This window comes from Mycteria americana, chromosome 1 (assembly GCF_035582795.1).
Source record: "Mycteria americana isolate JAX WOST 10 ecotype Jacksonville Zoo and Gardens chromosome 1, USCA_MyAme_1.0, whole genome shotgun sequence".
NCBI lineage: Eukaryota > Metazoa > Chordata > Aves > Ciconiiformes > Ciconiidae > Mycteria > Mycteria americana.
The window spans coordinates 146,128,338-146,144,714 of record NC_134365.1 but is presented as its reverse complement, the minus strand read 5'-3'; the positions used below and the strand labels follow the sequence as shown (position 1 = coordinate 146,144,714).

General features: G+C 39.7%; 1 protein-coding gene across 1 annotated transcript; it reads left to right on the top strand.

The window, feature by feature from the left end:
- The first annotated feature begins 2,025 nt into the window (after positions 1-2,025).
- On the top strand, positions 2,026-15,841 carry LOC142419769 (granulocyte-macrophage colony-stimulating factor receptor subunit alpha-like). The gene is made up of 9 exons (XM_075523042.1): positions 2,026-2,136; positions 7,985-8,114; positions 8,207-8,382; positions 9,137-9,276; positions 11,348-11,386; positions 12,311-12,449; positions 13,023-13,110; positions 13,680-13,761; positions 14,729-15,841. The coding sequence occupies exons 1-9, from the start codon at positions 2,118-2,120 to the stop codon at positions 14,798-14,800; spliced, it is 885 nt and encodes a 294-aa protein (XP_075379157.1). The 5' UTR covers positions 2,026-2,117; the 3' UTR covers positions 14,801-15,841.
- The last annotated feature ends 536 nt before the right edge of the window (positions 15,842-16,377 follow it).

Below are 16,377 nucleotides of genomic sequence, written 5' to 3'. Positions count from 1 at the left end.
GACAGATTACCTAGTGATGCCTATGGTTCTGGATCAGGTCTCATATTTTTCCTCCTGCTTGGCATGTAGAGAGTGTGCAATTCTCTAGGAGTTTATATGTACCATTGATGGGATTTGGACTCTTTTCTGCTCTGGCCTTTCTAAATCCTTCCATTTCTTTAACTTCTGTTTTTTTCCTGGGCAACCTGCCCTTAATAGTTTCAAGGATGCGGTGGCAATGTGCTTTGTCAATAGTTCATTAAAAGTGAGTGTAGAACTAACTGACACTTTGGAAAGCAACAATCCCACCAATGGACTAAAGAACACAACCAAAAAAATCCAAGAGATCACTGGACTACTACAGTTGTTTTCCTGGATAATTCATCCCTCTAACAATGTTAAATGTTCTGAGAAATTCTCATTTATTAAACTGTAAAATAATAGTAAGGATTGCAGATTGTGTCCACTACACAACTAGTATTTCCTGCCACAGTGAAAAACTTTGACGTCAGTGTGATTACGTACTTACAACCTTTCCATACCTTATGGGTGCATATGAGAATCAGTTCTTTAGCTTCCAACCTACACAGCATTGTCATCATCTAGCTGGGCAGGTTGTACATACTTTATAGAAAATGAGGTTTCAGGTTCACTCATACCAATCTATCCCAAAACCATAATTCATGCCAATTTTACAGAAGTGTCTTCAATAGAAAGTGAGAAAGAGAACAAAAGGTCTTACTTCTGCAGCTCCTGCAATAAAGTGGCTTAGCAGGGAATGTGCTAGTGTCCTCTTGTCTACTCTATGAATAAAATTGAGGAACTGAGACCTGAAGAAGAGGAAACATCTTCTCAAGAAACCCCCCGATTCCTCCTCTGCCCAGAAGAGCAACAAAAACAGAGGCTGATGGGAATGAAGCTATACAAGATACAGGCAAACAGAAGCAGGACAAATCTGATCTGATTTACCATTCTTCCAGTGAGATATAACAGGTATGTATAGTAAGACTGCAATACTCAGTGAATATTATAACTACTCAGATTTGCATGCTGTTGTTTACTTTAATAACTTCATTTTCCTGTTCAAATGATTTAAAGGTGAGAAAAGCAGAGGGATCTCTAATCAGACTGTACTTTGGTTACATGAAAAGGCAGGTGCTATGTTTCTCAGTTCACAGAAAGTTGCTTTGCTGGGCAAACATCTTTCAGGACCCAGGCACACTCTTCAGTGTCAAAAGCAATCAAGATGGCAAAAAAGGCTTGGGCTTACTCATTTCAGAGCCTGATAACACAGGCAGTTGTGGATCTCCATGCCTGGGCAGCGCACAGCTGACTGTGTTAGTACAACATATTGTGTGCTCACATTGCTGAATGCAGTTGGAAAGAGGACGTTCAGACTCTGCAGCCAGAGGGCAAGGGGGACTGCACACCCTCCTGGGACTAGGGCACGAGCACAGGCAAGTGACATAGTGTTGATTTGGTACGCTCAGGGCATTTGCATGCATGAAGAAACTTTTCCTGGTCTGTGCATTGAATTCGCCCAGCCCAGAAAAATGTGTACACGTCAAGTGGAAAAGTTGTGGAAGCTGGTGACATTGGTTTGTTACCCACCTACAGGAAATGAGGCTGGCTAGTGCAAAGCTGGAAATGGCTTTTACGAAGTCCAGAGCACCAGACTTATTCTCCCGTGCAGGGCGGTAACCCAAAGCAATAAGCAGAAAATAGTGGTGTGGCTTGAAACAATGCTACCTAACCTATACCTGAGCCAGAAGATAGACTCATATATTCACCTACCTTTGAGATTGTGCCCTGTACAAATGCCTATATGAAAAATGTGGGACAGAAATGAGTGAAAACTGTGTGAATGAAGTGATAAAGAGGGTGTCCTTCTATTCTTACCTATTTGTCTCCCTGTAGAAAAACAGTGGCTGTAACCACACTTCTCCCCGTTATATTACAGAAGTACAGGGTAAGGGAAATGAGTAAGACGTAGGCGGGATTTCTACACCCTGTTACATGAGCAGTTCAGAAGACTTAATAATGAAATCACATTATCAAGGCACACTAAAATATGCCACCAAGGCAAATTCACAGCTTCCAACCTTTTTGTGCCCCATTACTGCAACTGCTACAGGGAAATGGGTTTTCAAGGAGGAGGTAGGTTTACTTTTGCCTTTGTCTATTGTTTACTTTTACTCCAAAGAAGCTAGTCAAAGAAATACTGCATTTTGTTATTTGTGCTAGTTTTAATGTTGTTAAAATAGCTGTGAGGGTTGGATAGACACTACCTGTAAATGCATGCTTTCGTCTGATGAACGTCTTAGCCAAAAATTTGATCGTGTATTTTTCTACAGTCTGAAATTAATTATATAAATATATTTTAAAATTAACAGAGTTTCCAGTATTACTGGCCTCATCCACATAGCAGTATTTTGCTTGTTAAGTTAAAACCTGCATTACAGCATTGAAGAGAGCCTATGTCACTTTCTGTATTCTCTTGAAAACACAGTCAAACTGGAAATGTTCAGGTTTTAGCTCTTTACATGCATAGAGCAATATCACTATCCAGAGTGAATCCTTTTTAGGAGTACTGCATTTAGGCACCAGTAGAATGGAAGTATGCCAGCGTCTTTTCTCTTATTACAATTTTAATACTGAAGAAGATTTCACATATACACAGTACTCTGAAAATGTCACAGGAATGTAGGCATAATTTTTTCCTCATAGCACATCCAACATGTAAGCAGTAATTCCATTTTATATATTCCTCCAGACAAAAATAACTTTCCAAGTGTTTCAGGGGCAAAGCTGGGAAATAAAACTCAGAGGTCTAGTCTTAAGTACTATACCCAGCACAGATAAGATATTTCCCTTAACAAATAATAGTGATATAAAAACAAAGTACAAGGTTTTTGGGTTTTTTTCAATTAGAGACCTTCCTTTTCATTGGTTATAAAAATCATAGCAGTATCGAGACATGATAAGCTACATGGTTATATGTTACTTACAATCAGCAGGTTATTGGACAGTTTTTATTCTCATCTAATCAACTCTCTAATCACCCTGGATGGGAATAGTCACTGCAGTAGGATTTCAACCTCGCTGATATTTCCAAATTCCTAACATGACCGTCTCCTGTGGACATGTCAGGATTCAGCATGCTCTGAGAGGTAACTGAGAGTGGCTTGTGCTGTAGCACAGAGTCTAGCAGTAGCCAACTTTCATAGAAAGTTTATAAACTACAGTGCACAAAGGAAACAACTTCACACAGAAATACTTTATGTTTCCTTAAGATTTTGATCAATAATCTGCACAGGAATTATTTGAGATGTGAAAGAAAGTTTGGACCACCTCTGGGGAAAATAGTACTGTTCTACTGCAACTGTTTTTCTAAAGAGAAAAAGCATGATACTAGCACAGTTATAAGAAAGAGGAGGAAAAGGCATTTTCAAAAATAAATTTGCAGTTTTCAGTGAGAAAAGAATAGTGGCAGCATTTCTTTTTAGTACTTACATGTGGATTCCAGATGATGGAAGAGGGGAAAGGAATGAATCCTCCTGGATTCACCTGACCAAGGTGGATAGCTTAGTTTTAGAAAGATCCTGCTGGGCTGGTCACCCTGGGCTATTTTTTCAGTCACTGGCAGGAAATAAACACAGTGAAGCCTTCATTCATCTTGTCCTAGACTAGGTTGAATAAACTGTGTCTTAAGTAGCTGTTTCTTTCCAGCCACTATTAAGGCAGCGTCGAATTAGTGGTTCCCCTGTAGGCATGTCTATACAGCACTTGGGTAAATTTAGGTAAGACAAACTCTACCCCACAGTTGAGAGCATCTTCAGAGTTAGGTTAAAAAGTTAAAGCAATTCAATTTTCCTGTTATTCATTTCCAATAGCAAGTATGTTAATCACAATCCTTTACAAATTATCTGATCCATTGTGTCCAAGACTCAAGAGCAGTTTATGCATTTTCTATTCAAGAACTACTGAATAAAAGTAAAAAATCTCTTGGGCTCAAGGCCCAGAGGTGAGATCCTGTCCTTCCTTGTTAATAATCCTGATTACCACAAAGGATTGCAGAGCCAGATTTTCTTTTCTCTGATATTTTTCTGCAGCTACTACTCCTACACAGTTTCTAACATCTGCCCAAGAGATGGAGGTAATCTAAGTTGACTCAAGAAAAGTAAATAAATAAATAAAAGAAAGCACTGTGTGTGCTCAAAACTGTGGGTTGTTATGCAGTTGAGCGCAATCACAATCATCACATCTGTCTCACTCGGTTAAGTACCTTACCTCTTCCATGAAAAGATATAAAGAATGTCAAGAAAGATTTCAAAAATAGCTAAAGATACTAAAATATGGGAAAATAAGTTATTCAGGTGTGAAACAAAGGATGCTTGTGAGGATAGTAGTATACTTGCATATGTATTTTATTATCATTATCAAAGAATATAGGGGGCAGTTCAGAAGGAAGAGTGCACTACAGAGAAACTAAACTGTTCTTTGCATCACAGCTCACAGAAAAGGATCATGAGAGTATGGTGCTACCTCTTTTTTAAGGAAATAATGATAAAGAAGTGAAAAATATGGGGTTATTGAAAGAGGAGTGGTTAAGCAAGGAGCCATTAGAACAATGTAGCTAGTCCTCAAGTATAAACTGGAAAGAGAAAAAATTCAGTGCCTCATTGAAATAATGGGAGATGATGGGAGAAATGTCTCAGAAGAAGACTTAGCTCCATTCCAGGTGTTGTTAAAAATAAAAGTAAAACTGTAACACTTACCCTGTGGGTGAATACAGTAGGCTCAAAAATAAGCCTTAAAGGAAGGGTAGTCATACTTGTCTACTCTGCTAGATTTTCTTTGGCATATCCACAGAAAAGTGAATTAAAAAAAATTGAAAAATAAATGCCCTCAAAACCTGGGAAAAAAGTCCTGTCAACAAAGGGAATAGAGTGACTCACACATATCTGAGTAATCTTTCCATCATGTGCTTGATGTTGGTATGAACATGACACTGTGTAGCTGATCATGGCTGTTTTGTAGGCAGAGTAATGTTGTGGCTGTAGAACTTAGGCTAATTAAAGAACATCTGAGTATATGTCTATATTCTTCTCTTGGATATAAAAAACTGAGGCCATCACTGAAGAGGCCAAGTATGTGGTTTCATTTGCTTTTTCCTTGACCACAATGTCATTTTAGGAGTTCCTTTCACCCTGTTTCCTATGTTGCCAGCCAACTCAAATCCTTGTTCGGCCACACGTGAACCAGTTTGTGATCTGATTTGAAACCAGAATAACCCTTTTTTCTTTTGATTTGCAGCATTGCCAAAGGCTTTATGGAGCCTATCCCCCTAAGACCCTTGCACAGCACCTGTGATCATACTTCAGACTGCTGCATTTACTTCACAATTTCTTGATGGGAAGAAAACTTCTCTATTTCTTTTGTAAATGAGGAAGTGAAGTACATAGATTTGATTGACCCTGGGTCACAAAGTGAATCTGTGGCAGACCAGAGAACTGAGCAAAGCTCTCCATCATCTCAGTACAGTACTGTAATAACTGGACTCTCAGGAGTGGATTGTTATACATATATATATAAACTTACACATAAGTTGGATATAAGCAACTCTATGCTGAGAGCTTAGATGCCTCTAGTGACTAGATATGGGTCAACATTTCTTGCAGCAGCAGAAATAGCTTAGACAGCTCTCCTCTGGGTCTTTCTTGTTAACCCACACTGTCATCTCAGATGAACTCATTCCATTGTTTGTGGTAAAGGGTGCTAAGCCAGATGAAAAAACAAGAAGAAACAAAAACTGCTGGGGTGGGAGGAGCCTTATTAGTTTTAGTGATGATCACTTCTTCAGAATTACTCACTATAAGGCCCCACAAGGAAAGGCACTAGCACAGCCAGGGAGGCAGGATGGAATCAAGAAGGGGCCATGGAGGATGGGGAATGAGAGAGAATGCTTAGGCCAACACTGCTGTCAAAAGAAATGCTGCTGAACCAAGCTCTTAAAACAGTTTCAACCTTCCTCTTGGAAGAGAGGAAGTTTTCCAGAAATCCAGAATTACTCTGATAACTTACGTTGTCGCTTGAACAATTCCTCTTTATTTCCAAAGGAATCAGATGGTTGCTACTGTTGGGACTCCTTTTCAAGGTCCTGTCCCTGACAACATTTCTCCTAGTGCATGCTGACTCCCAGTGTGATGAGTGTGAAGTAAATGCTTCCACCAAGGTGTTCTGAGGGATGGGGTTTAATTCATCCAGCTCTATTTGTAGCCAAGCTACACAACATCATGTTAGGTTAGGTCTCCTAGATAACAGCCTTTCCCTCTGGAAACTGTGATCCTAGCCACCTTTATTATGTACCTGCACTTGTAGTACACCCAAATGAAAGAAACTTCATTATGCAGAGTAGTCCCCAAAGCATCCATACAGCACAGTAGCTGCCTGGAGCAAGCCATGAAAAAATATTAGGTACGAGAGTGTGTTTGAGCTCCTTCTTTTCTGGAGAAGAATCTCCTCTTCTCACATTGCAGCTGAAGAGAGGAAAGGAGCCAGAAGGAAAATAGTCCTTTTGAATTCTCCCATTGCTCATCCTATTGGCAAGGGATGCGGTAGAGGTCAACAAAATAAATGGATTCAAAAGGGATGAAGGAAATTAATGGGAGATCAGGCTTTCTCGGACTGCTAAGCACAGTGATCTAGGAGGTAGCCTTTAACTTTGCAAGTCCATAGGGAACTGCTTGCTGGTAGATGAGAGAGTATATAGGCAAAGGCCTGCTTGGTGTTTTCTCTCTCCTTATATTTTTCTCCCTAAGTATCCACTGATGTCAGAAGTTTTGATCTGATCAATAACCACATTTCTTCTGAAATCAGTGCTGTCAGCTACATGATCAGATGCTTGTGGGAACATAAGGAAAAAGAGGCTTCCAGCTTGGACTGCAGTGAAGCCTGGGCAGGAAACAGTCACTTGGTCTCATAATATGGTGGCTTCTGAGCCTTGTTTGGCAACCTGTTAGACACATAGGGAGCTTTAAGGCTAACTGGGGAGGTACATGTAAAGGTGGTACACGTGGTGCTTAAGCTCAGTGAATCATTGTCTTGGAAAGCTGTGACCCATTCCTTCAATTCATGATGATAGCAGTTAAGAAGAGGTATGACATGATTATTATTTCCTGTTGGAGATCTCACCTTTTGATAGGGAAGAAACACACAAGGAATTCATTCCTCATGTGAATACACAACCTGGATAGTTTTTTAACTTAAGCAAGCTGTCAACTTCTGCTTCAATGTTGTCTTGGTTTTACACTAATGACATGGATATTCAGGCCTGCTTCTATCAAGTTCATTGCAAACAAAATTCCTCCTATCCTTGCATCTGAAGTGCCAGAACGGATTAGCAACTGTTTTCAATTCAAGATCAAAAAATATGCCATTCTCTCTTCAAAATCATGACAATTCTGCAGGGGCTAGCTTCAGGAAGCAGTCTCAGAGTCAGGTTGTAATCACCCAGCTGTTACACAGAAGAAAGTGGTGGTCAGCTTAATTTAAATCCTTAGTCCTTTATAAATCAACCAAGGGTCAGACCACTTAAGATAAACACAGGAGAGAGAACTGGCCTTGCTCATGGTGGTAGAATTTATATTCCACTGTAAACTGGACCTTAGATAAACAGTGGATCTAAACAAAGGACACAACAGTGACTGTCTTTGTTATTAGCTTCCACTACATCACTGTGCCTGAGTTGATTAAAGAGTTGATTAAGTCCTAGTCACATCTTCAGCACCTGTAACAATGGTAGGTAAACCTCATGGCTCAACACAAGTAAAATCATTGCTATCTTAAAGTAAGCACCTAAGTGCAAGGCCCAAACAATATGCGGTTGGATTTTCTAATCAGGTGGCTAAAAATTACTACATGAGCTTGCAGAGATCTGCATGATTTGAGCAGTTATACAGTCTTTCCGCAAAGTAGACATGGGATATTCTTCCTGTGTTTGCAGGCATGAATGGGACAGCCATTGAAAATTTTGTCTGTGTCATTTTTAATGTGTCCTTCATGAACTGCACTTGGCAGGCGGGCAGGACTGCTTCAGGAGATACCCAATATTTCCTGTACTGGAAGACCTCAACGTAAGTAGGTCTGCTTGAATCTAGGGAATTTTGATTTCTGGTCTGACACGTGACATTGTCAATATTTAACTGATGCAATATGTCATGTAAAGGAAGGAAGATTTCACAGGATGCCAGAATTACATCAAAGATAATTGTGGAAGGCACACAGGATGTAGATTCCAAAATGTGACAATAGAAAATAAGAGAGCCTATTTCCTGGTAAATGGGTCTAGAAGTGGACAAAACATTCAGTCGTATAAGGAGACGATTAAACTGTACAAAATTGGTAAGGATTTTTATTTTTTCAATTTTATTTCCAGTTTAATGCTAAGGGAATGAAGAATTTATCCCTGGAAAAAAGCATACAGTTTTAAAATACCGCTCCTCACAACAGGTTTTTTTTTTTCCTTTTCCCCAGCCTTGATGGCTGAAAAGTCAAAAGTATAAGAATGAATAAAAACAAATGAATGCAGAGACAATCTGAAATCACAGGTCAGAGAACTGTGAACATTTCAGTCACATATTTATGCTCTGAAAGACAGTTTTCATGTCTTGGGATTAACTAGCTAAGGATGCCTGAGCAGGGCTATCTAGATGTTGGTCTTATCTCATTATCTCGTAGTTCTGTTCATCCACATAATACAAAAGAACCAATTACCTTAACACTGTGAGCAAAAACTTCCATTTTTTTTAATGGAAGAATGTTGTTAATAAAAAAAAAATTACTTCTGTTTAATATGACCACAGTATAAAAAAAAACCCTACACAGATTGTATGCTGCATTCAGTAAAATCTAACAAATGGTTTATGTTTTTTAATTTTACCTACTGTTTGTTATTGATGATACTCCAGGCTCCTCAACTGGAGTGTTAAATCAGAGAATCCTGCTTCAGAATATGCGGTGAATATAATAACTCTGGTAAAGCTGCATTACATCTTTTTAGACTAGTTGCTTGAATGTCTACCTACCTAAATTTTAAAAAGGCAGAGTGAAGAGCGCTGATTATTAATCAATAGTGTTTCTGATTATATTATTGTAGAAAAACTCACCCCTCCATTAAATGTTACTGTGAACTGTACAGAAGCTTCTCACGGTTGTGAAATTCGGTGGCAACCACCTTGCACAAGTCATGTGAAAAAACATGCTTGTTTCAAATATGAAATTGTCATAGAAAACAAGGTAAGAATAATTATGACTCTTAAGAGTATTTTGTATGCCTGTATTTCCACACATGCTACCATACAACCTGTCCTCTTTCCCTGTTCTCTTTCCCTGCTTAACTAATCTCTCCCTTGTGATATGTAGTGCCCCTCTTGCACGTGAGCTGAGGACTGCTGTCACTCTCAAATAGGGGCAGCAAATTGAGGGAATGCTTTCCGTCCACTGTACAGCTGATCCTTAAAGAAACTGGGCAAAGGATTCCCCACACTGAGGGTGAATACCTATTCTAGCACATACAGGGGGATGGACCGTATTACCTGATGACTTCATTATGAACAGGATACATCAAATGAACTCTAAATATACTACAAAAAACCAAAGCTATTGTTAAATTGGATACAACCAATTTTACGTATTCAACCAATTGAAGACTTGGATGAATATGGAAAGCAGTTTTATATCCATCAAAACCAAAGTTTGAAATATTTGCAGAAATATTTGTGAGTTCATTGTTCCAACAGAAAAAAATAAAAGAAAAAGGAGACATAACGTAGCTAAATTAAATGTTTGAATGTGAAAGCTACACAGACAAAAGTTCTAATGGAAAAAACATTACTTTTTCTAGTATTTTTTTAGATACAGGTAAAATGTACAATTTTAATTGGTGGGCAACCTGAGCCTTTTTTTTTTTAGTTCTTTGATATTCAGTTCTGTAATCAAATTTAAAGGGTACAGTATTTCAGAGCACCAGTGATGAGGAAAAATCTTTTAGTGGAAGAACAGTGCAGTGGGTTGACCCTGGCTGGATGCCAGGTGCCCACCAAGCCGCTCTATCACTCCCCTCCTCGGCTGGACAGGGGAGAGAAAATATAATGAAAGGCTCGTGGGTCAAGGTAGGACAGGGAGATCACTCACCAGTTACCGTCACAGGCAAAACAGACTCGACTTGGGGAAATTAGTTTAATTTATTACCAATCAAATCAGAGTAGGATAATGAGAAATAAAAACTAAATCTTAAAACACCTTTCCCCCATCCTCCCTTCTTCCTGGGCTCAACTTTACTCCCAGGTTCTCTACCTCCTCCCCCTCAGCAGCGCAGGGGAATGGGGAATGGGGGTTGCGGTCAGTTCATCACACGTTGTCTCTGCCGCTCCTTCCTCCTCAGGGGGAGGACTCCTCACACTCTTCCTCTGCTCCAGCGTGGGGTCCTTCCCACGGGAGACAGTCCTCCATGAACTTCTCCAACATGAGTCGTTCCCACGGGCTACAGTTCTTCACGAACTGCTCCAGCATGGGTCCCCATCCACAGGGTGCAGTCCTTCAGGAACAGACTGCTCCAGCGTGGGTCCCCCATGGGGTCACAAGTCCTGCCAGCAAACCTGCTCCAGCATGGGCTCCTCTCTCTCCATGAGTCCACAGGTCCTGCCAGGAGCCTGCTCCAGTACGGGCTTCCCACGGGGTCACAGCCTCCTTTGGGCATCCACCTGCTCCGGCGTGGGGTCCTCCATGGGCTGCAGATGGATATCGGCTCCACCGTGGACCTCCATGGGCTGCGGCGGAACAACCTGCCTCACCATGGGCTTCACCATGGGCTTCACCATGGGCTGCAGGGGAATCTCTGCTCCGGCGCCCGGAGCACCTCCTCCCCTCCTTCTTCACTGACCTCGGTGTCTGCAGAGTTGTTTCTCTCACATACTCTCACTCCTCTCTCTGGCTGCAGTTTTCTGTTGCACAGCAACTTTTCCCTCTTCTTAAATACGTTACCACAGAGGCACTACTGCCATCGCTGATGGGCTTGGCCTTGGCCAGCAGCGGGTCTGTCTTGGAGCCGGCTGGCACTGGCTCTGTTGGACATACGGGAAGCTTCTAGCAGCTTCTCACAGAAGCCACCCCTGTAGCCCCCCTGCTACAAAAACCTTGCCACGCAAACCCAATACGAACAGCTTAACTTCATAGTCTTTAAAAGAACGCATTTAAAATATTAAATGTACATTTTTTCCTGAAAATCAAACATTCATAAGGCAGGACCCCTTATTATACAGTAACAAAAAGAACAATCATAAAAATTGAAATTTTCTCTTGTTGCTAGGCTGATCCTGAGAAAAACATCAAGCACACATCTAAAACAGTAAGTCTTTACTATGGTATTAATCTAATGTTTATGCTGGGTTGAAATGTCACCTGTATCAAAGCATCCTCCAACCACATTTTTTTGGTTTCACACTACAAGTTTCAGTACACTATGTATGCTCTTTATTGACAATTTTCTTAAACTCAAAGTTTTAAACTGCTATTTATAAAACATGGTACAAAAAATACCTGCACATGTGGAACTTTACATTACTTCTGTGCAAGTCACAAAATCTTCCATTTTACAGTGTTTTGTACTTCCTACCAAATTCACATATATGTATAATTACAGATCATAATTCCACATTACACTTAGACACAAAAAATGTGGAGAATTTTTTTCTTTATTAATGGTCTCTGGAAGGGGTTGAGATGTAGGAGGCAAGAAAATATCACCTGAAAGATTAAGCCACTATAAACAAGGAAGAAAAAAAAAGAACAGGTTTTCAAGAAGGCTCAATATTCTTCTGAGAAGGATTTCGATATATGTCAAATTTTTCCCTTATGTATTATCTGGCTGATAAACTCTACTTCAGTTTTGGTAGAGTGGTAAGGAAATGCCAGATCTTTAAAGAATTACCTTATAGTAGAATACAACATTTACAGACTGAAAATAAACTATTGATTTTTTTTTTCCCAAAGTCCCATTGTTTAGCAGAGGTTAAGGAGCCTGGGAAGAATACTGCAAATTTCATCGTCACATCACCAATAACAAAAATGTTCAAACAAAAGGAATTAGGATGGAACAAGCTAATTTATTAAGGAATAATTTTCTATTTTTTATTTCACTCTAGTCTCTTCACAGAAATATGTGTAAAATTTTCTTTTGTAATTGTTTGCATCGTTAAATGAACCTGATGCATTCTTAAAATCTGTACATCTAGTGAATAAAAAGTTCTCAGTCTAGTTGTTTTGTATTTAGGAAGGAAGCATCACAGGAAACTCCTACATATTTGAGAGCTTCAGTGCAGAAAAAAGGTACAGTGTCAAAATCAGAGCAACTGACAATGGCTGTTTAGTGAGCACAAGCTGGGGAGAGTGGAGTACACCCGTAGAGTTTGGTAAGAATGAAAATCACCTCCTTCACTTAGTTTTCCCTCAGTTATTACTTGTCTGCCTCATTTATTATTTCATACTTACAGATGGAAACACATTGATATTTGCACATTAACTTCCTAGGATGAAAAGGAGTGAAGAATTGTCATATCTCTTAATATGAGGGAGGTCTCCAAGCATTCTGGTGTGACAGTGGGTGCTTCTTGCAAGGAGACAGTGAATAAAGCAGACCTGTTTGAGGTCTGTTGCCAGCTCTTTTCCTTTTCCCATTTCTACTTCTGGCTTTATAAACTTCTCTTTTCCCCTGTGACTCTCTGCCACCTTGGATTTTGAAGTACTTTCTAGGCCTCAGTTCCTCACAAAATGCTTGGTAAGGTCTCAGGTTACCATAGGCAGTCCACAATAGTGTCATCCATCCCCTTCCTTCACATGTTACAGGGCAATGAGGTGCTAAGTTAAAGAAGAACCCACTTCATACCGGTGCTTGACAGCATCATGCAAAGCAGATTGCACATAGCTGTGCAATCATTCCTGTTCTGTGACACTAATCAACACTTTGATGATTGCTTGTCTTTCAGGAAAAGCACAACTTACATCTACTTCATCATATATGTTATTTCTGACACCAGTGCTGGCAGCAAGTCTCGTACTTTTCCTCTGCATACTGTAAGCCTTATTTCTTGTGCGAAATTTTTATTCTGCAGTTCAAATAACACCTCTTTCCCCAACAGAAAATTTCTGGGCTCCTTTTAAAGGTGAGGAGGGAGGGGGAAAATTAACACTGAACTATAGCAGGAATCATGACCTGCTGGATGTTCTTCAAGTGGGCTCTATACTTCTGATTCCCCATCTTCTTACTCATCTGATCAATATAACACAACACTTTCCAATACTGGGACAAGGCCTTAAATCAGTGCCGCTTTCCTGCCATCAGACCCTGCAATATAGGTGGGTGGTACATGAAATTGTTTCCTTCCTTTGAGGATATTTCCCTTTCAGATACTTAAAAAAGCAGCTTCCTATGATTCTTTAATAAGTCATAAAATAAATTATTATAATCAAATTCTGAACAATGAAATGATATCATTGTATTCAGCCTATGTAATTTTTAGTTACTCTTTCACTACTTTTGTCTTAGAGGAATAAAATAATACCTCAGGAGCATTATTGTATAGTACATGTTCATATGTTTGCATACTAAGTCTTTTCTTCACCAATCCTTTTTGTCATTGTAGAAGCATTTATTTGAAAAAAACATCTGCTACAGTACCACAGCCAAGAGACCCATTCCATGAGATCTCTCCAACAGATTTCCAGGTATGTTTTCTTTCCATTTGCCTGAAATTTGTTGTAAATAAGGATCCATTGCAGTCTCAAATGTATGACCTAAGTGTCAGAAAGATGCACAGAAGCAAGAATAAATTTTATTTCTTTTTCTTGTTCTTGGGGTATTGAAAGAGAAGGTCCATACGCAGTAATTCTTCTGTTTTTCCTTTTCCTTTCTGAAACACTTGTCATCTGTCTACCTGGAGCATTGGAGAAAATACACAATTTCACCCTGCTCTCCCTATAAGCCATATGCTATCACTAGAATAGTGCTGAGCCTAAGCTTCTCAGTCCAATAATAATGCAGAATCAGACTGTTGGTCAGCTATGGGGAGAGAAGGGGCAAAGAAATCTAGTGCTGGCCAGAAATAGTTGTGCCATAGCAGATGTTGAGACACCTTAGTATCTGGCAATGATGCTGAAGGAGGAAAAGTTTCTACAGCACGGTAAGCAAGAAAGTATAGCAGAGAGCTGAGAGGTTCTAGCTTATGTGGAGAGCTGAAGAGACTCATGAGAAGAAGGGACAGACAGACAGACTTTGCAAGTAACAGGGGAACTGCCTATCTAGAGACCATGTTGCAAAGTCTGCTGCAATTTGCTGGGAGTCTTTAAGTTGGCTACAACCAGGTCTGGAAGCAAGAATGTGTCTGCAAGGACACACTGGTGAGCCTTTATAAATCCTTTTACTTTCTGTTCCTTTATCATATTAACTTTCCTATGTTTAAAAATATGAGTTTTCTGGCTTTTGAGTTGAAAAGTCTTTTGTTCCTTTTTGGGGAGCTCATCATGGTGGGGAGACCTAGACATGTCTACTTCAGTCCTCTCATTGACAGAGTCCCACTACAGCTTCTATATAATAATAACAACTCTCTGAATAACAGGAGATTCATAAATTGTAAACTGGTGGCTAATCTCATGCATGAAACACTAATAAAATGTTTTATTCTTCCTTTAATAGACAGAATATAAGAATCAACTAATAAAGCATGAAACTGAAGAAATAATAACAATTATTGAAGAAGTCACATAATGGCATGGAAGTGAAACAAGCAACTTGAATTTTTTCAAACGTATATATCTTGTTGGCAGTAATTTACAGGTTTTTCATATTCCCTCTCCCTTGCAAGCAGAGAAAATAACGTTGCCTGTAGAAACTATTCCCCAAGAGCCCATCTTTAAAAGCCTCTTTGTATTTGATTGCATTTTCCATGAATAATTTGAGTCATTTGGACTATTTTTGTTTATTCTTTTGATGAGTATTCTTGCAATGTTTCAGCAAAAATATTTCAGTAGTGCTTTGGAAGCTATACTGCTTTTCAACACTGTGCAAAAGAATAAAATAAGAACAACCGAACTAAGGGGTTTATACAAGATTTCCAGCGGTTCAGTGCCTTGGAAAAGGTTCAGCTATGTTGAAACTGTCATCAGGAATAAAAATTTGTCATCTGTATGAAAACCTACCGAAAACCAGCCAAGATTAAACCTCTTAAAAACGATCATTTACTCATAGGAAATTAATATTGTTAAAGAGTTCAGGAGACATTTTCTCATAAGTCTATTTGTTGTCTTCAAACTATGTTGCTACATCCTTCAGCACAGCATGCCCTAGATGTTGCTCACAGCCATTTACAAAACCAAACATTTCATCCCACTTTTCATCACTTCATACCTGTGGTAGATGAAAAATAGCTTAAAATGTGACTGCTAGCAGATAATTATGTGTATGTGTGGGGGGTGGAAAATGCTGGAAATTGAACTTTTGATCTCTCCAACACAAGCCTGCCACTTGCTAGCTGCAAATGGTACAGGCTGGTTGTGTGGTTTTTATAACACCTGGGCAAAACAGAAGCGGCACATCCTGAATCCTCCAATTAGTAAGGAGATATGAGACAAAACCACCAATTTGGAGGCTGATCACACATGGTGCTTCTGTGGATGGATTATTTAGATTGGGAAAACCAGAGGTTAGAGGCCATTTATAGCCATGAAGTCCCCAGTGCCATGCCTGTGTCCCACCTCTTATCCAGCCCCATGCCTCTACACCTCCACGCCATATCCTTGTGTCTCCACTTCTAAAGGCTTCTGCCGTCATCTAGACCTACACTGCATCGGTGTGTTAGAATTGTAAAACCCTGGTGGTACCATACAAAGATAAAGAAAAGTAAAATAAATTAGCCATGGACACCTGGTCAAACAAAACTACAAACAGGTCAAGAAAAGTTCAAACCGAGCGAGCCTGACAAACTTCAGGTCTGAGGCCTTGCAAACTCATTACAAAGCTTACGGCCCGTTACTAGCAATGGCAATACCATATTACAGGGATACATGGTTACAACAAATAAGTTCACTAATACTGCCATTACAAATGATCTGTTTTTTCCTCACGTCAGCATTACTTGGAGAGTATCTCTACAGAATAAACACTAAAGATTGCCCGTGCCTACTAGGCAATTCTGTTCCTGACTGGCTTTTCCAAAGCTTTACCTTAGGCTGCTATAATGACTTCTGAAATTGGTTTGATCTTTGTTTCTGCTTTTCTGCTGGAAAAAAAAACAGAGGACAGATTGCAGCACAGGGGAAAGTCTCAAGCGATTTGCACGTTCTGGT